The sequence below is a fragment of the Notolabrus celidotus genome, chromosome 2 (assembly GCF_009762535.1).
Source record: "Notolabrus celidotus isolate fNotCel1 chromosome 2, fNotCel1.pri, whole genome shotgun sequence".
Taxonomy (NCBI): domain Eukaryota; kingdom Metazoa; phylum Chordata; class Actinopteri; order Labriformes; family Labridae; genus Notolabrus; species Notolabrus celidotus.
The window spans coordinates 28,797,593-28,823,802 of NC_048273.1; the positions used below are offsets into that span (position 1 = coordinate 28,797,593).

The 26,210-nt window shown below is 39.7% G+C and overlaps 1 protein-coding gene across 1 annotated transcript in view; it reads right to left on the reverse strand.

Annotated features, from left to right (window-relative positions):
* Nucleotides 1–1,343: 1,343 nt before the first annotated feature.
* LOC117828095 (collagen alpha-1(XXIV) chain-like) overlaps nt 1,344–26,210 on the reverse strand; it is a 94,433-nt gene continuing 69,566 nt past the window's right edge. Inside the window, exons 33-60 of the mRNA XM_034705091.1 lie at nt 25,915–25,968; nt 25,749–25,802; nt 25,407–25,460; nt 24,474–24,527; nt 23,977–24,084; nt 23,085–23,138; nt 22,649–22,756; nt 21,667–21,720; nt 20,070–20,123; nt 19,889–19,945; nt 18,747–18,800; nt 17,314–17,367; nt 16,917–16,970; nt 15,560–15,613; nt 14,849–14,956; nt 10,607–10,714; nt 10,387–10,494; nt 9,249–9,302; nt 9,046–9,108; nt 8,758–8,811; nt 8,250–8,285; nt 7,388–7,423; nt 7,128–7,154; nt 6,255–6,320; nt 5,990–6,158; nt 5,764–5,873; nt 3,816–4,052; nt 1,344–2,740 (exon numbers count right to left, since the gene is read on the reverse strand). Coding sequence (XP_034560982.1) covers nt 2,594–2,740; nt 3,816–4,052; nt 5,764–5,873; nt 5,990–6,158; nt 6,255–6,320; nt 7,128–7,154; nt 7,388–7,423; nt 8,250–8,285; nt 8,758–8,811; nt 9,046–9,108; nt 9,249–9,302; nt 10,387–10,494; nt 10,607–10,714; nt 14,849–14,956; nt 15,560–15,613; nt 16,917–16,970; nt 17,314–17,367; nt 18,747–18,800; nt 19,889–19,945; nt 20,070–20,123; nt 21,667–21,720; nt 22,649–22,756; nt 23,085–23,138; nt 23,977–24,084; nt 24,474–24,527; nt 25,407–25,460; nt 25,749–25,802; nt 25,915–25,968 — 2,190 coding nt within the window. The 3' untranslated portion in view covers nt 1,344–2,593. The remainder of the gene's footprint in view (nt 2,741–3,815; nt 4,053–5,763; nt 5,874–5,989; nt 6,159–6,254; nt 6,321–7,127; nt 7,155–7,387; nt 7,424–8,249; nt 8,286–8,757; nt 8,812–9,045; nt 9,109–9,248; nt 9,303–10,386; nt 10,495–10,606; nt 10,715–14,848; nt 14,957–15,559; nt 15,614–16,916; nt 16,971–17,313; nt 17,368–18,746; nt 18,801–19,888; nt 19,946–20,069; nt 20,124–21,666; nt 21,721–22,648; nt 22,757–23,084; nt 23,139–23,976; nt 24,085–24,473; nt 24,528–25,406; nt 25,461–25,748; nt 25,803–25,914; nt 25,969–26,210) is intronic.

Here is a 26,210-nt window from a genome sequence, read left to right on the forward strand (position 1 = left end):
CGTCTCTCTCAGAGGTGAAGCCAGACATTCTAGACTGGGGTCATCAAACTGGGGCACTGACTTTTGCAGGGTTGTAACCAAGCATGTTTGCACACATGATAAATAGCATTTTTACCTCAGCTTTTATGGATTTGACTCAAACATTTAAGTATCCAAAAGATGTTACATTACATTTTTACTTTAAAAAGTAAAAACCAGAGTTTCCTCTTACCTTGAATCCTTCTTGATTAAACACAAATGCTCATTCCAGAGTCACAATGTAAAGTGCTAACAAAAAGAAAACATGTGACATTGAAATGGTTGCTAGCAACCTGCTGTTGTGAGTTAAATACACTTTTTGTTTGGTTATCTTGAGTACTGCCTCGGAAAAAGCAAATACCCACTGGGGTGGCCAATCATATTTTAAGAGGGGCCATGGCCTCCCCTGGCTATCCCCTGAAAACACACCTGAGTGTTTGTCTGTAACTTCACCATATTTTATCATGTGTGCTTATATGAGATGTGTTTAATGTTGTCAGTTTGAAAAGTGAGATTCATGGTGGAAATATATCAGTATATTTTTAAGGAGTGTGCATCTGCGAGCAGCAGTGGACTCCTTCTGTCTGAGGCGAAAGCAAAGGGAAAAAAAGACACTAGCACCTTTCGGGAAGAAGTTGAATATGCTCGTCCAAAAAGGAGTTACCTAAGGACAGCAACATAAATGTTACATTTGTCATGAAGTGGAGTTACACAAAAAGGCCGATCTAGACGTTGCCATGCGTCCTCCCCTAAATTGATTAATAGCTATCTTGTTCCAACTAGCACACTTTCTTTTGTTGGTGTATTGTGACTTTACATCTATTACTTTGGGCCATGTACTGAGATAACATGTAACCGTATTACCTTTCTGCTGATATTTTTTGTTATATTGTTGCTCACATTTGTATGTTACTGCCACCTTGTATATTTTAGCACTTTCCTGGTTAATTAAAGTTGTTAGGAAAAAGGAACTGCTTCATAAGGGAAGAGGATTAGGGCCACTGAAAGAAATAAAAATTAAGGTCCAAGAAAAAGTCAGAATTCTGAGATTAAAGTCAGAACAAAAACCTAAAAAAAATATATTGGACCCTAATTTAAAAAGAAATCAGTGGCCCTAATCCTCTTCTGTAGCTTCAGGACTACTTAATACAATATTTATTCTTGAGTCTGAGCAACCTGTAATGTATTCATTCCAAAAGCTCAACAAAGCTCATCGTAAAAACTAAGTAAGCAATCATTTGCAGTGAGCAGGTCATTATGTGAAATAGCCGACAGGGTGAGGCCAGAACCTGATGTGAAGCAAAACACAAAAAGTAGAGAGGCAGTTTTGGATAAAATGTTTCATTTATTTGTTTGTCAACTGAATTATTTACACATTTGTTTCCAACCTTTCCTCCAAAGACTTTATATAATTACACTTTGTTCAAGATAATATAACTTAAGAATATGATGACTGTGTTTTCTGACTCTGGCCTACTATAGCTGCCAGTCCTCCTGACCACCACTGAATGAACTGAAATAACAGTATGAAAAACATACAGTCACAGGTGTGAACACACACACGCACACCTCTTTAACATAAATACTTCTTTGGACTGAGTTGTGGTGGACCAAATATTTCTCTGAGAGTATAACTTACTGTGATACAGTAATGTGGCAAAAAAGGGATATAAATAAACATACAGTATGCTGTCAATATATACACAGGAAATGTAAAAACTCACTGATGACTCATTCTTTGTTGCAGCACCAATAATAGGGTTCCCCTGAAGAACCTACCACATAAAAGGAAAAGCTACAAAAAAGTAGTGTATCAAAAAATGGTTCATAAATTAGAAATGACCAAATCAAAATAAGTACTTATACAACATAATAAATCTGGATGTAACCGGTACATACAACACAAAGGCAAAAAAAAAAAAAAAAAAATCTAACCTGACATAAGCAACTATTCTAGAAAGCATTTGAGCAGGTAGAGGTAGAGCACCATCTGTCAAGATGTACAGGTCCAGCTGGGTTGGACCAAAGACAAAAACATGAAAACAATGTCATATAAAGCCTTTGTTTGAAAAAACATGAAGTCACACATCATCCACATGCTATTGCACTCATAAAAACTTTAGTTAGACAGTGCTCCTATGTAAAGGCCCGAACGCTCCTTCAGGTTTGGCCTCTGCTTAGGATGGTTTGTGTTCGGGGTGGTGAGGAGTGAAAGGGAGGTGTGCGATTTAGGGACAGGTTGCTGCTTTGTGAGGCCCAACCCTGTGGTCAGGGAATACCGTGGGTCCATACGCAGACAACCTAAGCACCATTTGATAAAACATACTTTAAACAATCAATGATAAATATTGATATACACATGTTCTCCTCTGGCCTTCTTGGCCTGGATGGTTCACAGAGACTCAGTTCTTCCACAAAGATCTTCCTTTAATTGGACATGACCTGTCCCATAAACTGTTCCCAAGGATCAGGATAAACTCTGGTGGAGCTCACTCTCTGGTCGGCTGCCATTTCTCGTAACAGCCTTCCATATTAGTAGTTCATGTTTATGGGATGTAAAATGGTGATGTTGATGTCAGAGAAAGCAGACTGGACCGATTTCTAAATGCTGCTGACTGTTGGGCTGTGATGTGGGAAATTCCTGTATATCTACGATAGGTAACTGACGACTGTCCTGAGTATGGAAGAAGAAACTTGACTGGTGCCAGCTGCCATCTTGAATCTGAAAGAGGACAAAAATAAATTATGTTACTTCACAATCAGCCCAGGTGTTGCTGGAGACCAGTATTTGTAATGCAGTATTTAGTGTGAAGTCTATCTGATGAGCAGTACTTCAAAACAGTTGGTGCTTTTCAACCAGATTTCCAAGAATTTTAAGCCCCTGGAACTACTCTTTCAGGAACTAAATGGCTCCTGGGGACCCATTGTTGTGTGAGTTTTGACCGCAGGCTGAAGATCCAGGAATATTATGTAAATTAATAGTGACTAGCATGTAGCATGGCATAGTGCAGCTCTCTACAAGAGTGAAGACAAGCAGCCAAGCAATTGGGCAATTCGTAATGGGCATCCCAACTCACAATCCTGCAGACAGTGAAACTCAGAGCCAAACTCTGACTGGGCACTGCACTAGTTTCTTTGTGCTGACTTTGTGGATTTATTTCAAATTCTCCTGACACATTTATCCGGAGCCGAAGGGATAAGGGATTTCTGAGGCTGCTGTAATTGCCATGCAGAGGAGACAGGTTCACTGCTTACCACTATGGCTGCTGATAATGTAAACTTTGAGCTGAAGTAAATATTTCAGACTTATTTAGACCTTTTTCCATGTCAACATTTGTACGCCTTCTTTTTAGAGATGGATTTTGCAAAGGTTTTCAGAAGGTCAAGTTCTGTTTAAGTCTAAAATATATTCTTATATATACAGTATATAATCTGTGCATTTTTTCTTAACATCAAAAGAGTGGTATGCTGCAGCAGGCCTGGCCAGAAGTGTTTATTTTAAATGTACTCTAACTTTCCTTCAAATCAACAAAATAACTGATCAATGGAGGCACCAAATTTGACACATTACACTCACGTTTGTACTAGAGAACCCCTCAGATGTGTGTTGGACTAGCAGATACTAACCAAATTTCTTCAGCAATTTTACACAAAGAAAAAGTAACACCATGTTGAGAAGTCATCATGATTAGATAACGCTCAATACATAGAAGACTACTGCCACAAAAACCACATTAAGGGTCTTGTTTCTTGGGAAAACAGTATTTTCTAAATCAGATCTCTGCCTGGCTCATTACCTTGCACTCATCTTGTAGCACCTGTGGTTCAAGTAGAGTGTCTTTCTCAAACATCTGTTTGTTCCAGCCCCGAAACCGAAGTGTGGCATTTTCGTGGAGTGAAGACTCTGTGGAGCTGAAGCTGTCTGCAGTGCTGTGTGGAGGATCATTCAGGCAGTGGAGAACGACGCTGTGGCTGGCCTCAGTACTCAGTAAATGGAGAAACTTCATTTGGACCTTCCCGACACCAAACACCATCTGAAGCAGAGAGCAAAAACAACAGTGTACTCAGTCTGCTGTCATTGATAAAGCAGGATAAAGACATGCGCTTTAAATATGTGAAAGCTCTAAGACAAGTCTTTTATTTAAGGAGAGGATCATTTGGGTGTGTTTGGATATTGTTTGGAAAAAATGTATATAGGAAGATAATGACAAGAGCCAATGATTGTTATGATCCTGCTCTCTCTCTCTCTCTCTCTCTCTCTCTCTCTCTCTCTCTCTCTCTCTTTCTGCATCTCTCTCTCTCTCTCTCTCTCTCTCTCTCTCTCTCTCTCTTTCTGCATCTCTCTTCTTTCCAACCACAACACAGTTGAGGCAGATGGCTACCTAACATGAATCTGCTTGAGGTTTCTGCCTGTTAAAGGAAGTTTGTCTTTGCCACTGTAACTTGCTAAATGCTGCAAAGTGGTCTGCTCATGGTGGATTAAGATGAGACCAGACAGGGTCCTGTCTGTGAGATGGGACTGGATCTTATCCTGTCTTGATGTTGGCTCTTTGTAAATAATATAACAAATTATGGTCTCGACCTGCTCTGTTTGTAAAGAGTCTTGAGATAATATTTGTTGTGAATTTGCGCTACATAAACAAAGGTTGATTGATTGGTTGGTTGATTGATTGATTGGTTGATTGGTTGATTGATTGATTGATTGATTGATTGATTGATTCCTATGAATTAAGTCATAAATAACATAGACATGTTTTCAAATTTTAAAAGAAAATACGGCAAGTTTTAAAGTCTCAATTTGTTGTAAAACATCTATAAGACTGAAAATACATAAACAAAAAGATTGCATACACAATAGTAGGGTAAGTGAGCCAAATTCAAAACTCTCACCCTAACCCAAATAGAGCTAATCCTGCATGATAGCTCAGATATAAAAAATCCTCTCCCTTTTGCAGCTCTCAACATGGCTGGACTTGTATGACCTTGATGCCTTTTTATATCTCCAAAGGCCCATGGCATGCTGGTGTTTATGTATAGTAGGTTAAAGGAGAGGTTACTGAGTAGTTTTCCAAAAATGTATATTGTTCCATGTTTGAAGTTAAAGCTGGGGTTGGTAGTCAGATTTAGATACACTTTTGTTACACTAGTTAAAATGATCTTCATGTCCTGATGGCAATCAATGCATAATGTCTTTCTTAAAAAAGAGGGGGAAAAAGCTGCTATCTACGGCCGGAGTAAACCTGGGAAAACACCAACCAATCCCTGCCATCAGGAACCACATGATGAAGTCCCGAGGAAATGCTACATTCAAATTCATGCCAGTTTTCCGTGACTACCAACCCTAGCTTTGAAGAAATTGATAAACATACAAGAAATTCATGGTACAGTTGAAAGGGGATAAATACATCTCTTACTCTTGACTATGATAAATTACATCCAAAAAAGAGTGTCCCATGGGATTGACTAGAGGGAAGGCGATTTGCCTCTCTAATATGTCAATCAAACTTGATTAGTCCTCCTCTGTCATACAATCTATGTTAGAAAACGTGGAGAGGTTCAAAGACTGATCCGCTATTGATGTAGATGGAAATAAGAGAACGCTCAGTGTCCCCATCATTCAAATAACAGCACATTATTTATGTTGCTGCAGTGTCACCAAAGTACCAGTTCAAAGAGACCCTTTTTTCTTTTTTTAAAAAATCCATCATCACATGATTTCTGGAGATGACTTTATGACAGTGTTACCTTATTTGAGGCCAGTGGGTGTAAACACGTCTGCCCTCCTGCAGTAAAGTTGCAGAAGACCTCGAAGGCATCAGAAGTACAGCCCAAGTTTGGATCGATCCAGAACCAACCTAAAATTCCCCCATTCAGAAAAAGAAAGAGAGAAGGAGAGAGGGAAGTATTTAATCAAAGTTCTCATCCGAATATTCTGACATGGCCTTTAGTGCTATGCAGATGAGACTCTCACCATCGTTGAGCTTGTGATGACAGTCAAGCAGATCTTTACAGAAACGAGCCGGGTTCTCCCGTGTACCCAGAGGCTGTTTGATGCTCTCGATCACACTGCTTAGGTAACGCAGAGTTTTAAGGATCTCTGAATTCTGGTCTGGTATGCTCATCTCTGTGTTCTGGAAACTCTGGTTAAAATGTTGGACAAAGAAAATCGTCAAAGTCCACAAAGCCAACAAGCACAAAACAGAAGTGACCTCAGAGTGAGAGTGTTAGCGCCTTACCTCTGTCCTAAAGACTTCACTAGAGTCAGAGAGGCCGTAGACTGCTGAGTCATCATAAATCTGCCTCTGTAGGATTCAACATCAACATGTTCAGGATGATAAAACAGTCAGTGCTCTGTTCATTATTTAACTGAGAGGTTTTAATCCATAGGCTGGTTCTTCGGTTTAAGAAAACATAACAGTTTCAATAACATACAGTTTATAGAGAAAACCTGGATAGGATAAGAATATACTTCAATACCAGAGGACATCAGTAAAATAAGTCTAGCATCAATAAACCATCACATTCCTGACTTCAGTAGGGGGGAAGAATAACAAATTCCATATAAACACTGCAGTTTTCACATAATGTGTGTAAACAAAAGAGGGCTTCTGATACAGTTGTTTTTCTGAGTCTGTAGGATTTCTTGAAGAAGGTCTTTCAGATAAATGAAAGCTACACTTTATCCATGTGAGGGACAGTTTCTACCACAGAGCCAGAAAAGGATCATCATTGATCTCCACTGCAAATGCTGAAAGAACCAGAGTGTTCTTCTTATTAAATCTTTTCAGTGAGATGGAGGATTTGTTGAACATCTTTAGTTAAGATAATAAGCAGACTAGAAAGGCTCTCACATCCTGGCTCTCCTCTGCTGTCAGACAAATAGCCTCTATCACTTGTCTCAGTTATATCGTGACATCTAACTTAGCTTTGGCAGACAAAGAACTTTGGTTTGAGGGATAAAGAGCAATGTTGCAGGGTTAGTCCAGAGCAAGAATAAGATGAATACATACAACCTGTCGAGGACACATGGTTCAGTCAGAGCTAAATCTTGCTATCTAAATCTATTTTTCTGTCTGAATAAGTCAGTATGTTTAAAGTAGAGCACTTACTGTTGGACCAGGAGCACCAGGAGGTCCCTAAAGTGGAAAGGAGAAAGAGGAAATAATCAGTAAATTATTTTCTTGAGTTTATTTTATTTTATATTCTGGCCCAATATTTAAATCAAGTATGTCTACTCTGTACCCGCTGTGATGGCCTGAAGCTCAACTAAAAAATGCTTCAAATTTTTAAATCTTACAAAACTATATAATTACACCATTAAAAATTGTGTTGGATGAAACTTGAATGAGATGCTGAGGTGAACACTTACACTGGGTCCTGGACTTCCCTGTGGTCCTTGAGGCCCCTGAAAGTAAGACACACAAATTAGTATTAAAACAGCTGCATACTTTTTTTTTCCAGCTGTGAATGTGAATACTCTAAAACCCTATATGAACTGCCAGCTTAAAACTTATGCTGTGAGAAACACTGGCAGGAATCTGACTGTGTATCCAACTGCACACAACCACACTGGTCACCTGCTGCCCTCTCTGGCAGACTTTACTACAGCAGATCAGCTTTATTGAGGACTATGACGAGTGTTGTGTGCACACTGTGTTGAATAGCAGATGCTTAAACTTATGTAAGGGTCTTACGACAGTTTGCATTATAGACTTAAAGCAGGCATGTAGGAGTGAATATGTGGCCTTCACAGTTGTTTGCCATGCTAACATTTTGACTTTTCCTCAACTGTGTTTACACAAGAGTGTATATGAGTACTGTACAGCCACAGCGAGCTCCAGGAGACACTGAGTAACAGCTACTTTCACTATGACTCACTTTACCATGACTGTCAGCCATATAAACAAAACTACAGAAGAACATTAGCTTTCATACATGCTCTAAATACAGCTGCCATCATCTTTTTTATACAACACATTTATGTTTGACATGGGTCTACTGGCCCTGCAATGCCTCCAACAGAAGTGAAGCCTCACACTTCAGTGAGGTAATCAGGCTTCAGACTGTGAACTGTTATCACATATTAGTCTGACTTTCAGTTTGTTCACAGTTTTTACGGTTTTATCCAAAAAGATTCTGAACTTGATTGCACTTCTTCAAGAAATTCAACCATGTAGTGTTTCTTCATGAGTTAAACTTTAAGAACCTTCACAGACTTTATCAAATCTTACCATTTCGCCAGTGATTCCCTTTGGACCTCTCAGTCCCTGTGGAACAAAAACAGCAACATGAGACATCCCAACATTGTTTCACTCTATGATTGATAGGTGAGCTTGACTTAGCACCTGGCTAGTTAAAGTATAAGAACACCCCTCATAGTATTTAACTGAGGTGCAGAAGAGCTCGCCTTGGCAAGAGCCTGATCCCTGCTGTTATAGCGAGCCTGAACAAAAGGCCTCGCTGAATGATACAACTTTGTCTGAGTGTTGATGTCTTTGTGGACAGTTTGTTGAGCCTACAGTGTATGTTCTTGTGTTTGTCTATTTTTGTGGAAATGCAGAAAGGTGCTGTGGAAAAGAATTTCCCCAAGGGGACAATAAAGTCTAAAGTCTAAAAGTCTAAAGTCTAAACACCATCAGTGCCAACATCTTTCTCATTACAAAATAATTTGCTGATCATTGTCTTGCTTGCTTCCTTATCATTGTGTTATCATTATCAATTACACACACAGAAACTTACAGGTTTTCCCACTGGACCCATCATTCCTTCAGGGCCCACAGGTCCGCCAAATCCCTGAAACAAAAACAAGAGGTGAATGAGTACGCTAAATTACAAGTCTGCAAAAAGTTAGATGTTCTAGAGAGAGAAGTTACAAGTGTTTTTATAGTGTGTGTACTCCACATCCTGTTGATATCTTAACATGCCTTTGTAACTAAACTATGTAGACTTTGTATAAGGCCCCTAATACTTTTCTGTCTAGAAAGCATTTGGGGGGGGCTGCAATTGCTTTTTTTTAATTGAACTTACCAGGGTACCCATCGGGCCTTTTGGGCCGAGGTAGCCTCTAAAACCAAAATCACCATTCGGTCCCTGTTAGAAGAAAAAAACAACAGTCTTTTCAGTACATGCGTTTCATTCTACAGGATTAATATACACTATGTTTATCTAATTTTACGTTTTGTTTCATTTATTTTACACCTTACACTGTTGCTAGCTACTTAGTCCCCTACCTTTGGTCCTGGAAAGCCTTGTAAACCAACCATTCCCACATCTCCAGACTCCCCCTACAAGCAGAAGAGGAAGAAAAATCTTGAAGAAGATGGACAAACACGTTGTATAATAAACAAGTATATTTAGGTTTTTCGAGTATCTCATCATTCCATTTTATATCACAGCATCACACTCAGTACTGTTAGTTAGCATTTAAAAATGTACTTTGTTCGTTTTCAAGGAACAGAGAAACACACAGGGCTTTATGTCTGGAAGTTTTCTCCTGGATGTGCAGTAGCACAAGCCCACACTCACACACCTTCCTAGTAACACACACTGGGAGGTTTGGTGTCCGTTCCCTACTCTGTGTCTGAATATTGTCTGTCTGTCGTCCAGGGTGGCAGACACCATGTTTGTGCAGTCAGTCATCCACATCCTCCAGACAGCTTGGCTTTCGGGGCCGGCCACTTTGACCAAGAAACTCTATTCACTGAAAGTGTAAAGAGATCTGACCCAAGGGCCCGAGTCTGCTCTCTGTTTCATGAGCATCAATGGAGCAAATGAGTGGAGCGAGGGGAGAGAAAGGGATTGAATGTTGCTTCTTTTTTCTTCATCTTTAAGGAGTTACATAAGAAAAGTGGAGCACCTCTTTTTCATGTCTCTGGAGTGTGAGGATCTTACATAACTTGGCCTGCCAGGCTGAATGTTTCCATTCCTGGTCTCGCCCAGATAATTTGTTACTCTGTTCAGGGTGGAAAAGTGTCAGACACACACTTTTTTCTATCCCTGAGCAGATTGGCTATCTAAACCCACAATGCTATATATAGAGGGGATTTGAAGAATGTGTATGAGCTCATAAAATCCTTAACACAACATTCATAGTGATGGTACCTTTTACAACAGAACAATGAAGCGACCTTCGCGATCATGACTTCAGGAAGTAAAAAAGATACTATTTGTGTGAAAACACGTCATTTAAATGACTGAAGTGAAAATAGTATGTTTCTGATTTCAGCCTCGAATCTGAAAATGTCCCCATAAAGTTTTTCTTAGTTGTCAACAAGTTAATAACACACACTTATTCCAGGTTATGGAATGAGCTTGAATAGCATTTAAATGAACTGCTGCTTCTAATCACAAATGGCTGTTTATGCTTACTGCTTGTCCTTTGGGTCCAAGGTCACCTGTCCTGCCTTGGTCACCTGTGGCCCCCTCCAATCCTTTTAATCCTGAGGCTCCCCTGTCCCCTGGTAGCCCTAGTTCTCCCTGACAAAGGAAGATGATCAGTACTTTGAGTTTACCTCAACAAAGACTTTTTCTTTGGTTTATAAAAACACTTGATATATTATGTCAGCATTTATTGCTTTTATCATTTCACCTTTAGACCAGGTGGTCCTCTTTCTCCAGGAAGCCCAGGAAGACCAAGTTCTCCTCTCAGACCTGGACGTCCAGTAGGTCCTTCTAGTCCAACCAAACCTCGATGACCCTAAATGCAGATAAAAGTGGTGTAAATAAAATGTCATATATTCAAAATCAACAATGTGATACATGTTCTTTGTCATTTTATAAATATTGTGGAACCTATATGTTTTCAAAGTTTTTTTTAAGTATTTTTGCAGCTATCATTTCTAGTCCTTGTAGCAAATGTCCGTTTGTATGAGGGTTCCTGCCCATGATAAAGCAACAGTCACATACCTTGTAGTTTGGTGAATTCATTTTTTAAAATCAAGATTCAAAGGATGACAAGCTGATAACAGTCACTAAGGGGGATAACGTGTATATTTTTGCCTGTGCATAGCAGTGCTATCACAAAAGGAATTAGAAAAGCTGCAGAGAATATGAGAATCAATTCATAAATTCACTTATTTAATGCTTCATTTCCACTTTCTTTCATGGTCAAACACATTTCTTAATTCTTTGTATTGTTACAGTCGTACACACAGCGCTGCAGTCTGCTTGCCTCTCTTAGTTTTAATATTTCTTGACAGTATGCTCCCTGAGTGTGCCCATAAAACGGACTGCCTGTCACTGAGTTGCTCTCGCTCTCACACCGCAGACCACAGTGGTTTCCTGCTCCATCAGCAGTGTGGTAAGGCAGAAGGGAGCGCATGATATTAGAATAACAGATTGAGTTGGTCGTCGCATCACATATGTTGCCTCTGTTCCTCGATCACACTGAATAACCAGTTTGAAGTTACACTGCAGAAGGCACATTGAGTGAAACACCAACCTGCAGATGTTTGAAAGCTCTTGCATAAGAAGACGCCACCATCTGTAAGCTTACTAAAATCAGTCTGAGGTTTAATTAAGACTGACCCTTCCAGACATATAGAAACACATACACACAGACGTCTGTAAGCATTACACATTAGGCGTTACATGGAGCCAGAGGCCCGTTATGGTGAGATAACAGTGAGCTGTGAGGGGGGGGCAGCGTGAAAGCAGAAACAAAAACATATCATGGAATATAAGTATTTATTGTGTCAGAGCTGCTGTGAAGCTTTCATAAGGAACCCCAACTTCTGGTGGCGCCCCTACTTGCAGGCATGTACAAAAGAAACATTTATCTATCTGAAGCAATGAATAAAACCTTTCTTGCCTTTAGATGAATTTGATTTGCACCAAGAGTGTAATAAAATCTAACTGAAGACACCAACAACTATACAGGACAGCACAAAATTAAGATTTTGATAAAACTGTAAAAAATCTAAGCAAAATGAAACACGTGCTTTATCAGGGGGATCAAGCCAAAACACCAAAACACCTGCCTGCTGCTTAAAGTTGAAACAGCAGTCTAATTCCTTGCCACTCATTCTTCATGACCTCGGCTGCATGTACTGCTCGTCTTTCTCGCTGCTAACCATTATTTTACTGTCCAATCAAGAGAACATTTCTTACAAACTTGCTCAAACTATTGACTGTACAATAAATCCATATAGTCTCCTTTATGTCACCCATTTGTTTTGAAGCCTGTCGCCACATGGGAAATGCAGACACAACCTAACTTTCAGTCGACCTAGTATTTTTTTTTTTTTTTTAAACTTTGTTTATTGATTTTCACATAGAAAAACAGTTACATCCAAAATTCAAAGTTTACACATTTTCCTTTTTTCTTTGAACAAAAAAAACACACAAATGACATACTAAATACAAAACAACAAATAACCCCCCACCCCGACACATACTCCCTCCAGACTAACTAGATAGAATTCCAAAAAAAGGAAAACCTAAGATAAAAAGCAAATCTAACAAAAATAAACCGATGAAAGCAATAATCTGAACATAGTAAGACACACCATGTTGATGCTCAGTCTAAAGACACACAGCAAGCCGAGCTCTCAACATAAGACAAGAAAGGGTCCCAGATCTTTTAAAGATGTGAGCCCTGCCACCAAGGTTCAGCCTAATCTTTTCAAGTTTAAAAAAATAGAGTATACTCTTAATCCAGCTTGAATGGGTAGGTGGGGCAGAGGATTTCCAATTTAACAATATCAGCCTTCTGGCCAGCAAAGTCGTGAAAGCTAACATGTCCTTTTTGGCTGGAGAAAGAGCAGACAGAGGAGGAGACACACCAAACAAAACAGTACAAGCATTAGGGACCAGTTTTACTCCAGTTGCAATAGACAATGTTCCAAATACCCCAGACCAGAACGCATTCAGAGAGGGACAGCTCCAGAACATATGGGTGTAATGTGCTGATGTATGTTGACATCGATCACACAAAGAGGAAACGGTTCCATATATCTTTGCCAGACGAGCTTTAGTGTAGTGAGCACGGTGTAAAATCCTACATTGAGTAAAACTGTGTTTGGCACAAATAGATGATCCATGAACCCTCCGCAGCGCCTCCCCCCAAACTTCATCAGAGACCATCTCTCCCAATTCTGATTCCCAGGTAGCTTTAAGGGTGCTCTGAGAGCCTGAGCTAAGGTTGCAAATATTTGAATAAATAGAAGAGATTGCTCCCTTTAGTGACGGGAGGGGCTCAAAGAAGACATCCAGAGATGAATCATTAGGGAGAGTAGGAAAGCTTGGAAATGCATTACGGACAAAGCTGCGGGCCTGAAGGTACCTGAAGAAATGCCCTCTAGGAAGTGAGAATTTGTCTACCAATTGCTGAAAGGATGCGAAAGCAGAATCTATGTATAGATCCTTCAAAGCTTTGATACCCAACCCAGCCCAGATAGAAAAGACGACATCCAACAAAGATGGAGGAAAAGCAGGATTGGAGGCTAGTGGAGCTCTAACAGAAAGTGCCTGCAGTCCAAAGTGTCAGTCGACCTAGTATGAGGCAAGATGTGGAGCTGAGACGGACCTTTAGTCTCCTCGCTAACAGCCACAGTGTGCCCACCTGTCAGTCAAGTCAGTCGTGCCCTGAATTATGAAGTAACACTTGGCTTTTAAGTAGGAAAGGTAGACGGAAGGCACATTAAAGTGTCTTTCTAAATGTTGTGAAATTAAAAATAATATTTACTTCAGACCTCTCCTGTTGCGACAGACCTGCGTGCTTAGAAGTACAAGAACACCTATTCCATAAAACAGCTCAATGTTGAAAATGTTGAGTACATGTAAGTATAAAGCTACTTTTTCACTTTAAAGAGAGCTCAGTGTGATTTCGGAGGCAAAGATTATGGGTCTCACTTTGCTAGTGAGAAACCTCATCTTTTGGTCCGATATTAGGCAAACCAGACTTTTAAAAAACAACATTATGTAAATGAAAGACAGGCAGAGAAGCCTTGGCTTTCCAACTCTTGGCTGACAAAGAAGAGGACATTCATGCATGAAATCCCAATACACTCTGGCTGCACACTTGTTTGGATAAACCCGTTGTGTGGCAACCAGAAGTAGCCAATCAAATCAAACAAGATATTCAATGATTTGTCAATCAAAGCAGTGTGTGTCTGACTTAAAACTACACATGGAAGGAAAAACCTGCAGGTGCAGTCACATTAAATGATGACTCTGCTTCAGGAATAATGTGACACAAGTTTCGTGAGTAAGGTTGGATAAGAAGTGAATCAATATGGTGTCTCCTGAGGACAGCTGCAGTCTGAAGCAGTGATTAAGTTTTATGCAGCTGCTTTTCACCTCTTCTGTTTGGACCTAAATCAATGAAATTAAAATAACTCTCTCAGTGAAATAATGGTTTAACTTCCCTTTATGCTTGTTGAGTGACAAAAAAACACCACTGGTAGTCTCCTCAGAAGGTAAAGATGAGGAGGGTGTATCAGTGACTTCTTTAAGCCTTCAATACCAACCACACGTCTGCTGTACAGATTAAGGACTAAGTAAGGACTAAGTACAGTAGAGGAAATTTTATCCTCAAAGTTCAGTTATGTAAGTAAATCTCCTGTCTCATTCTGTGACCTACATTTACAGTGCTGACCAAGAATATTTGGAGACAAAGCATATAACTGGTTTCCTGTGTGGAGGGAGAGTCAGCCAAATGGGCTTAGTTCTGACTACAGATAAATCAGATCTTCTAACAACTGCTCCCGCTGTTATTTGAAGAGATTAAATTGGATTTTCTGTTTGTAATCTTGCCCTCAAAGGAGGCTATGTCAAGCATACACACTGGTCTCCTCATTTATCTGTTATACTTATCTGGGACGCTTATTACCTGTCGTCCTTGTTTTCCTGGAAATCCTGGCAAGCCGGTCAGTCCTGGTAGACCATCTAGCCCTGGGTAACCTTTCATCCCGGGGAGACCAGGTAAACCCATCGGCCCCTTGAAACATTTGAACAACGACAGTGGCACTCAGTGTTATTCTCACTTTATGGGATATTTAAAAACACTGTTAGACTATTCTTACAAACCAGGTTTTTACACTTTTATTTTCCCTCTGAAATCTCTACTCTGGATTAAGACATGCATTCCTACAAAGCATGAAGAGAGTAGCCAGGATTTTTTGTTTTATCAGCTACAGAGTGAGAAAGTTTGCTGGTTATGGATTGAATTATTTGAGCACTTTAAGGAAAGTCAGTTGAGAGCAATTCTAAACATGATTGACTGATATTGGGCTTCTCCTGAGGCATTTCAGTCAACCCATCTGGACTTCTGAGAAGATTTAAATAAAACATAGAGAATTAAGAGCGAACTGATGTCCTGTTCCTGACCTCAACCAACAGATCCACATGTGTACTGTATTTCTGCATGATTTAGATTTAAGTTTTACAGCATACATAATTTGACCCCTTTAAATTTATCAAAACCACCTGCAAGTCTTTGTTTTCCACTTTTTGATACTATGTTATCATCAGAAGAAAATGCGGTTTGCTGCAGCTGATTCTGTCAGAGTTATGCATTTGGTTGAAACGGTGTGATTCTCACTTCAATTCCAGGAGCTCCAATCAGTCCCCTCGCTCCTATCTTTCCTGCAGAGCCCTGAATGAACATAAACAGAAAGATCAAAACATATGTACATGCAAAAACAAACTGGGTTATGTATTTTTCCTTGCCTCTCGTTGATCAGAGGGAATTAAGACTTAAAAAGTTCAAGTTCACTTTTCTACACTTAGTTCAGAGAGTAAAATAAATTAAGCCCACTCTTAACTGCTGACACCTCTAAAAGTATTGGTTTAACCCCTGAGGTGTTTGACTAAAATATATGGCATAACACAGACACAGGGGAGCAACAGATCATGTTTTTTTTATAACAATAACAGTCCATATTATTATGCTTCAGAGCATAAACAGTACATTAGCTATAATTGCATGTTTTATACCAATGTATGTGTCAAAAACACAACTTGTGTGTTCAAATAAGAAGAAGGTAAAAAAAACAGTGAAACATCTGTCCTTGAAACAGTGTTACTGTATCTGATATTTTCTCTCTTAGGCCAGACAGTGTAAGCTACGTATGTACAGTCCAACAAAGGTTTCCACCAAAGCTGATAATTTGAAACAGAGACACAGCAGAACCATCAGGTTTCCATAGTTCTTGGCAGACTGTTTTGTTATGGATGTTTTAAAACAGATGGGTCTATGTTACACGTGACGACATTGTTCACACTCAGAAAACACTCCCATAAATCTGAATTGGTTACATAATCAATCCTACATTCAGGCTGTTTCACACGTGGAAGGAAGCTGGTGGTGGCTGGAAGTTTGTTCGTATTTTGGTGTTAAAAATGTTTGGAAATGGATCAAGGAGGCTAATAGTTGCTTAACAGGAGAAATGATATAAAGCAATCACAGCGAGTAACAGTGTCAAGACTCAAAAGAAATTTAAAAAAGCAATAACTTAAAATCACCAGGTCAGGATGACTTGTTTCATCAAACTAAAGCTGCTCTGATGCCACAAACTGCTTCAGATCTTAGTACTGGCAAACTCATCTAGTAACAGGTGAAAAATAAAAAGGCATGCTTTAGCCAAATATCTGTGGTCCGTCTCTGGTTTGGAAGTAAAATACAGATTTTTCCTCATCCACCACATTATTTATTCACAAAGCACAACTACACCAAGCCCTGCTGGCAGTGGCTAAACAAAACAGCTTTTTATAAAAGATATCTACTGGTTTTATTTTGGGTAAAATCTATTTTTCGTGAAAAAACAATCAGACTCTTAGAGGAAACAATGAATTGTTGAAAAGTTAATGTGTCTTTCAGGTTGAAGGTCAGATTTGATTACTTTTTAAATGATCAGCTTTATTAGGGTAACAATGTATGTAGATATTTGTTTACTTACCAGGGGTCCTATCTCTCCTTTTGGGCCTGGCTCTCCAGCAAGGCCTGGTGATCCCTGGATGAAACCGAGAAAACATTATTACAAAATCTCAATGAAGAGACTGAGATTTCAGACATACACTATAAATATTCAAACTGTTGAATTATTACACTAAAAAATGGAAAACACTTCTGATGGACTTGACTTCATGGCTTACTGAAGAGCCCCCACCAATCCTGATCAATTATTTCAAACATCTACTCTCACTTAGGTTCTTTCAAATACTTTAAATCTTTCTCGTCACTGTTAGTTGGTGCAAAACAACTGACAGAGTGATTGCAAACCTAAAAGTTGACATATGAAGAGACATTAAATAATAAACATACAACGATCATATCACAGATATTTACTGACTTACTGGTGAGCCTTGTGGTCCAACAGCTCCACGAGGTCCAACAGTGCCAACATGGCCCTGAAACACATTTTATTTATTGTTTAATTAACCTTTATTCAACCAGATAAAACCCATTAAGATCAAGACCTCTTTCACAAAGGTGACCTGGTCAAGAGGTCGGCAGCACACGTCAAAATAAATAATACACAGTATGGAGCAGATTTAAAGACAATGAGTAAAAAACAATCAATAATTTAAAAGGTGCAACTAATTCGCAAATAAAGTGCATATTGGGATCACAGACAACCATTTTTTTTTAAAAAGACACTGTTCATTGGCTTCGCGCTGTCTTTATTTTAAGGTAGAGCCAAAGGCTTCAAGTGAAATAAGGTCTGTCAATTTCAAGTCTTCTGGAGTGTATTCCATGTAAAGGGTGCAACAAAACTGAACGCTCTTTTTCCAAACTCTGTCCTAACACAAGGAGCACACAGTTGTACAATGTCACAGAAGCGCAAGGTGTAGTGGCATTTGAATGGAGGACTCATTTTGTCCCTGATTTTCAGGCTTCATCAGTGTTGATATGTTTGCAAGACAAATTCTTTGCTGAAGGCACAACACTAACACCCAAAAACCATGTTGTACGTATTCTCAAGAGTAAATGTCCAAATAAAGTAAAGGTATGTGTCCCAGCACAATGAAAAAACTTTACGCCAAGTTTGAATGTTTTGTGAACAGTATCTATAAATTCTGCACTCAAATGAAGGCTGTGACTGAACTATTATGGTATTTTACAGGCTGATTCAGAACACATTTTAACTACATAAATAAAAAGGTGTTTTTATGACTACGACAAAGGTAAGAAGTACATATATTATCTCGCTTGATTTTTTGCAGAACTGCACCTACAAGCATTACACAGAAGAAGCCAAAATATCAGATTGAGTGCTGAATGATTAAAACGAGCCCTGGGCTTAATGTATGAAAACGATCTGTACCGTCATCTAGTTTCCAAGTAGTATATATTTTTAAATAACACAAACAATCAAAGAATTGATGCTAGGTCTCTGAAGTGTTTGGCAAGTTTTTGAATATATTCATTCACTCATCTTGCAGTCAGAGAAACATTTGTCAATCCTTCCAAAGCCCAACATAGCTGTTCAAAATAGAGTAAGCGATATATCAACTTTCTTACACACTAATTGTGTGCATGTGTGCGTCTGCTTTTGGAGAGCAAATAATTCTCTGCAGGCTCAAGGCTTGGAGTGACAAAAACAACAGATTTCCCTCTCCTTATTGCAGGGAATTTGGTAATCCGCTCCAACATGTGTGGTCTACCACCCTTTGAGCAGAGCCGCGTTTAATGGAGCATCAAAAGAGTTTGAACAACAAGAAGTAGACAGGCACACTGAGTGGTGACTGTGTGATAAGTCTGTGGTTGATTTAATGGTTTGGTCTACCTGATATCCTTCATCCCCTGGCTCTCCACGCTCTCCTCTTTCTCCCGTAGGCCCCTGCGCAGACACAAAAGCACACACGTGAACACACATGCTGAATGTTTATGCATGCCTGCATTTATACTCAAAGCTTCTATTGAGCCAAGGAGCTTCTCAAAGACAGAGTGATTTCTCAAGCCAACACATGAAACACGCTCTTAAGTTTCGACCTCAAAGACTAAATCTTTAATCTTTAAAGGAATCAAACAGAAGGCATGATTTCATCTTGTACATAACTTTCAGTCTTTCTTGGTTGGGACTTTGGACAGACAGAGGCTGCTATTGTATCGCTCATGCCATGATGTGAAAAAACTGTGCCAAGCTGATAATCCAGTCCTTCTTATGGAAGGTTGCCGTCTATCTGTGTAAATGTCCAGTTACCCTGATTGTTCGTGTAGTGTAGGCCTGTAGCAGCGATCAAGTCTGCTGCTGGGAAATGCATCTCAGACTGCATAGGAGTTATGTTACTGCATTACAGTAAGCTTCCCTGAGCTGTTGAGACTCTATGATACGTCCTGATCCTCTTTTGAAATTAGCCTAAAAATGACTTTGTTTTTATGGAAGTGTTTTATACATAAAACCCAAAGGTAACTTCGGGTCAGTGACGGCCCTCACCAACACTCTGTTCTTGTCAAACACAGAAACAAACATGACAGAACTGGTCTAAGAAGCATGTTTGATTTTAAACAATGAAACGTGAGACCTTCACAGACAAAATAATGAAACATTTGTGGTTTGCACAGACTTGCATTAAGACCTAAATTCTTATTATGGTAATACGAGAACGCAAACAAAGCTAAGATTAGGTCTAATGCTGACGTGTGAAAACCCTTGCCAAACTTTTTCTGTGCTGGTTTGTAAATGTGCAATGAACAGAAAAGATCTGAACCACACAGGTAGATAATCAGGGTCCGTATGCACGACAGGTTTTAGCACAGAACACTGATACATTATTGTCAATCAGGTGGGAAGGAAAATGAGTGCACTTGTTGCTGCTAGAAATCAGCTGCTTATCAAGATTAACTTATACAATCTGATCTGTAATCGGCTAAGAGTAAGGGGTGTTGGGGATCAGAAAGGAGAGTTTAAAGGAAGGCAAGACCTACTGGTTCACCTAAGGGCCCTGGCAGTCCTGGAGTCTTATTGTCCTCGCCTGGATAACCCTGGAATGTTAGAAACACAGAGTAAATTACACAATCACAGATTAAGACACAAGATGTTGCAACCACATTGAAGCAAAGTCCATCAAACCAAATTCTTCAGACAATAGTTCAGGTATCATATTACCTTTTCACCTTTAGGCCCTGGTGGTCCGACAGGCCCAGTCTTGCCAAGGTGACCCTTAAAAAACGAAAGCTGGTTATTGCACCTATGGAGGCAGCCATAGCTCTCTACCAGTAACAGCATGCTTCCTGGAGAAACATGAGCTCAGCTGTCAGCATATTAATCAGATGTGTTTAATGTAAACACGATTCTTTTATGGGAGACTCCTCCATTCTGTCACTTCAGGATGGGGGTTTTGGCAAAGACTTAGAGATCACTCAGCAAACTGAGTCAACTGTGAATGAGTCAGGAAGCCTTCATACAAACACAGAAAAAGGGACTTCATGAACTCAAGGTACTCTGCTCAAGTTATGCAACTATAACCCACTGGTGTTGGCATGTACCAGGCTGAAGAGTGGCCTGGAAAAAATAGCTTATTGACTTCACCATGTCCGATTCCACCTCTGGTCTTTGCTTTTTCCTCTCACTTTGAATTCACTGGATAATTAGCAGTAAAGATTGATGGGAAAATATAAGGTTTGAGATAAATGTGCTGGTAACTACGCAAATGCATGATGGCTGCCATGTGTCCCCAGCGCTGGTTTAGTGCCTCGGCTGTGCACATCCACATCGTAAGGTGGCTAATCCACATTAATGGCAGGGCTAATGTAGAGGCAAAGGGGATGTGACAGTCCACACAGCAGAAGGGACAACAATGGTTAAAGTTTCAAAGATGAGCTGATGGACTAAGTCTGTAGTCATCCACATCTGAACTTTGTGTCGTTGCCACTTCACAGCAACAAACAAGACAGTCAAAATAACAGGCAACAGATAAGTTCAATTTTATGATGTTGAATAAAATGGAAGAATGGAAACAAGTTCAAGACTCATACGTCAGAGAACAGAGGAAAGCGACCCAGAATTAACACAACAGGATCCTCTGTGACTTCTACCATGTCTAGTTTACACCCCTCAAATCTAGTCATTGCATATGGCCTGAGCTCTCTGGTGTGCCCTCTAGAGGTATCCTCCAGAAAGATGCATAAAGCATAGTCAAGTGTATTTACAATGGGCTCTAAACGCAACCAGACGCTTACACAAACTTAAAGTTAAACAGTGTGTATATCTCCGGCCCACGAATGGCAGAGATAAACATCAGTATGCTGTCTGATTTTCGTCTTTAGAAGTATGGCTCTCAGAGTAGGTAATGTATCTGAATCATCATGGACGAAAAGTTCATCAGCAAACGTCTATCATCGTAATTTTTATTAAACAAATTAACCCTGATCTATGTTGACTTGAGATCTTAAAGCTTGTACAAATTTAATTGAAGCAGGATTAAGTGTGATGAATAAATATAGTTGTTGATTTAGGAGAATCTGGGTTTTCTACACAAAGTTCAAATGTTTGACTCTACATTGTAAAATAAACCCCCAAAAAAGTAAAAAATATTAATAATAAATTGGTTTGATGTGCTTAAACTCAGACCAGTTAAAGTTCACTCAACTAGCCAGGAGGACCTTTGACATTTTACGTGTGAGTGAATGCATGTGTGCACAGGCTGCATGTATCTGTGTCTGTTTACATGTGTATATTTGAAAAACAGACTGGAGACACTCACTGTGTATCCTGCCAGTCCTGGTTGCCCCTCCACCCCCATGACTCCAGGCTGGCCCTAAAAGAAAAAATGCACACAAATTAACATTAAATCAGAGCCACTGCTGTTTACTTTACCTCTCTACTCCGGTTCAGCTAAATTTAAACTTCCTTTCAGATACACACGCAAACTGAATCCCGTAAACAGAGTTGTTTTATGATAGGATATAAATCTGCCTGGCTATCACAACAGGGTCTTAGTGGCTCTGTTTAGAGGGAGATGTCTTTCTCTGTAAAGTTAAATAAGGCCTTCTCTTCTCCTCTCTCAGGCCTGGTACGAAGACGATCATTTTATACTTTGTACGTTAAGTTTTCAGACTCCAAAAGAAAAAAGTAAAGAAAAAAACGGGTAAAGCTTTTTTTATTCTGTATTTTATTCTCTCACTGGATTTTCACACATTTACCCTGTGCAAAAGTCAAACTTCTATTTTTTATCTCCTGATTTCATGATGGCATCCCCTGACATGCTACTTCAGTTAGAGTTGTCGACAGATGTTCCACCTGTCACACACTGTTTTCCTCTTTTTATTAGTGTACAATGCCTCAGTTAAAAACAATAGTTGATCCCAAAATAATAGTATCAGTTCCTTTTTAATGTTTCAGTCTGGATAGGGTAAATACTGATTTGGTTGTCATTGCCCGACCCTACTGACTACAACATTTAGGCTACAACCAAAGTACATTTGTGTCTGTTATGTACTGTGTAAGACTGGCACATTGGCAGCTGCTCTCAATCACACACAGATCTAGTCTCCCACATTACTTTCATTCTGTTTCTTTTAATAATGAACGGCTATTAACAAAATGTTAAAATCCTTTAAAAGACTTAATCACAAAAAGTAATTTCTTCATGTATTTCCAGTTGGACTTAAATGCAATGACTACCAACAGTTCCAGGCTGATTTGAGAAAGACCAAAGTCAAGGATGAAGAGAAATAGGAACTTACTGGAGGGCCTCGAGTTCCCCTGGCGCCTTTGAGTCCAGCCTCGCCTTGTTGGCCAATGTCTCCTCGTGGGCCAATCTCACCTGCAAGACCAGGAGGACCTTTTTCACCCTGCAAAGAGAAACAGCAACATTAAAAATATATCTATTAAAACTAGTGCTTCAGCTGTCGGTGAGCTTTCAACCCATTTTTGGAAAACAAACCATCACAGCTCGATATTCAACATGTTTGTTAAGCTGGGCTGAGTCACTTGTTTACTTCCTCAGAACTTAAGTCAACACCTTTATATTCTGCACAAACGATGGTTCAGGCAGCAGGAACAAAATGACTCCATGGTTCTGTGTAGCCACTTGAACACCACTGAGTCCTCTTGGTTTCTGATGTGTCACCGTGGGGGAGACATACTGCACAGGAGAAGTGGTGTGAATGAGGTTCTCACCTTCTTGCCATGCCGACCTCTGTTCCCTGGAGGCCCCAATTTTCCCTCTGGTCCCTGTAACAAGATATGTATTTAATAATTATCCAACAAATCACACATCTAACTCACAAGCAGAGGCAAAAACTGACATTACACGTTCAACACCTATCTGTGATTCCTCAAACTACTTTAGTTTAGACGCCATTCAGTGCTTGACTTTCTGTGTGTGGCACTTATCAGCCAAACTTGTAGTTCACATGTCATTCAAAACGTTTATTAGATTACAAACAGGCGAAGACTGCTTTCACACAGAGCTTAGTGTGTGTGCCCTGAAGCTCCCTGAGTTTCTGACACCGCTGACCTTAGTGCCCCTCAACAGATAACTCATCAGGATCTCTATCTCTAAACAAACAAGCACTTAGAAAGGACTTTGACTGACACCTATCACAATGTGCTTAACAACTACGATCCATGACTTAGTAGCTCTCACTCCCCCTGTATCAAAAAGTAAAGGCTGACCCCTACTGGGATACGAGGGCATTTTTTAATACAGAGCATCTGTATAATCGGCTCCAGAAAGGTAGAATTCTACAGGAGTGATTTACTTTGGCATGTCCTCGAGAAAAGTATGTTCACTATCCATCTATCTCTTTCCTGCTCCTACATGAACAGCAGTGGAAGGACCATCCACTTAGATCATGTGTTCACTTAACACAACATGCCGGCAAATTCTCTCTAAGTCAATCAGAGTTTAAATATTGATGTGTCACTTTCTATTGATTACAATTCATTTGATTGAAGGCTGCTTTGTTATATCATCATTATTATTGTTACTTTACTATAATAATACATTGCTATATAATTTTTTAATTATTTATCTGTCCAATTATCTGGAAACATTTAATCAACTTACACGAAAGCCCTGTTTCCCAGGTCCCCCAGTTGGCCCTGGAGGCCCAGGGTCTCCCTCGATGCCTTTGTCCCCTGGCTCTCCAATTGGCCCACGCTCACCAGGCTCACCCTGACATTGTGATAGACACAGAAAAAGGCAGGAGACTAAGTCAACACAGTGGCAGATGATTCAGTTCATATACAGAAAGCTTTGTTTTACAGACAAAAAGGACATCTTTTCCTGTTTTTTTAACAGACATTTGGATCAAGTGTGAAACTGAGGGGATGGGTGTGATCTAGCAGATTATGGTGATATCGTTTTAATATTTCAATTCACTTTTTTTTAATCCTTAACTAACCTTTTTAACGACCTTGAGTCTGCAGAGTTAACTTAAAACACCCTCTAGTGTTGTCAAGGGGAGGACTCCATCTAAAAGACGTCTCATTACTTGAACAGTATTGTGGATTTAGTTCAAACGTCCAAAATTAAACAATAAAGAAAGGTGTTTCTATATTTACCTTGGGTCCATCTTTTCCTTGAGGGCCGTCTTCACCAGCAGGACCAGGAAGACCCTGAAAAAACATCAATATTTACAACAAAACCTCTTCACTGTTCACCCTGCAAACACTAAAGTGAAGATGAGAAGTATTTCATTTGATACTGAATTTGATTTTTCCTCAAAAGTTTACATGACAAAAGTGAAGCATCCTCAGTAACAGATACAGAGCTTTTTTGAATTAGCTGTTAGTGGCTGCATCCCAAATCCTGAGCAGAGTAAAGTGAAACAGCGGGACATCACAAAATCCCCCCAAAAGAGCCAATTTAACCTTATATACACCAGGCTCTAGTTAACACAAGGCTGTAAAGACGTCTTTTACTGCTCAGTGTGGTTGGAAGTATTCTGCAGTGATTCAGATTTGACTATTAGTAGGTACACAAATTATTTGTTCCATTAAAGTCCTGGAGAAATCCTGAAAGCTTGAAAAACACATGCTCAATAGAGAGGGAAACTATTCATGTGAGTTTGATTTGGTTAATGATCTAAAATAAATTTAAATAAAAAATAATCATCTCACAGTTATTACTCTTTCTATGAATATACAGTATTTATTTAAATATGATCGCAGATTACCTTCATCTATTTGTTTCTCAGACATACAGTAATGTATTATTTCAAATCTTACTTCAGGCATAAAAACACTAAAACTGTGAGTCTACTGGTCATGCCACTCTGTTCAACATTGTTGAATGTAATCTTGAGGAAAGGGCAGAAAATGAGATCCTAGCAGTGCAAAAGCCATTTATATAATCCATCAGACATATACAACTCTGCTTTCTTTGGCCCAGGGGATTAGGGATTCTCGTCAAAATGAGGGGGAAATAAATGATCCAGTAAGATTTTCCCAAACACAACGGAGGAAGGGATTAGTAGCTTGTTAACAGTCACTCACTCGGATTCCCTCCTGTCCCTGCTCCCCTTCAGCTCCTGGAGGCCCAACATCCCCCTGCAGGGACACAAAACACAACACAGGGCCGTCTGGAGGTCAAAAACACTTATACGGGCATGCACACGTGTACACTCACACAAACAACCTGAGGAGGAGGTAGACTTGACAATCAGCTGCTAATTCACCTGAGGCTACGGTTGTGTCAAGTACGAAATGACTGAGCAAGTTCACGGCTCCTGACACTGCTGCAGGCTGGTGAGGACCCAAGCTCCTCATGACTAATGACTTCTATGATGCAAAGGTGGGAAGGGGGGGCTGCAAAAAATATGGCATGGTTGCACTGACCTTTAACCCCGGCTCTCCAATGGCACCCAGTTCCCCCTCTGAACCAGGTCTGCCCTACAAATAAGATGACACATGTTAAATATGTACAACATAGTTATGTTGATATAAACCCTCACATCTTTAAATTAAAAACGTTTATTAGTTTTAATTATTTGATAAAACGTACTTCAAGGCCTTGCTCTCCATCAGGTCCTGCCTCTCCGGGGGGTCCTTTGGGTCCCTGCAAGATAAATAAGCATTAATAGGCACAAAACAAACTCATTACTGGAGTCACTAAGCACAGTTAATCAGGGGGCTAAGAACATCAGAACAACATAATACACAACTCTAGCACATAATGGCTACACAAACACATACATGTAAATGTTGAGTCTGTAGAGTGGGGACGGCTGAAAGCTGAGAATGCCTGGAGCTAAATTGAAGAGCAGCCAAAGGCAAGATGAAACTCATAACGTAAACTGA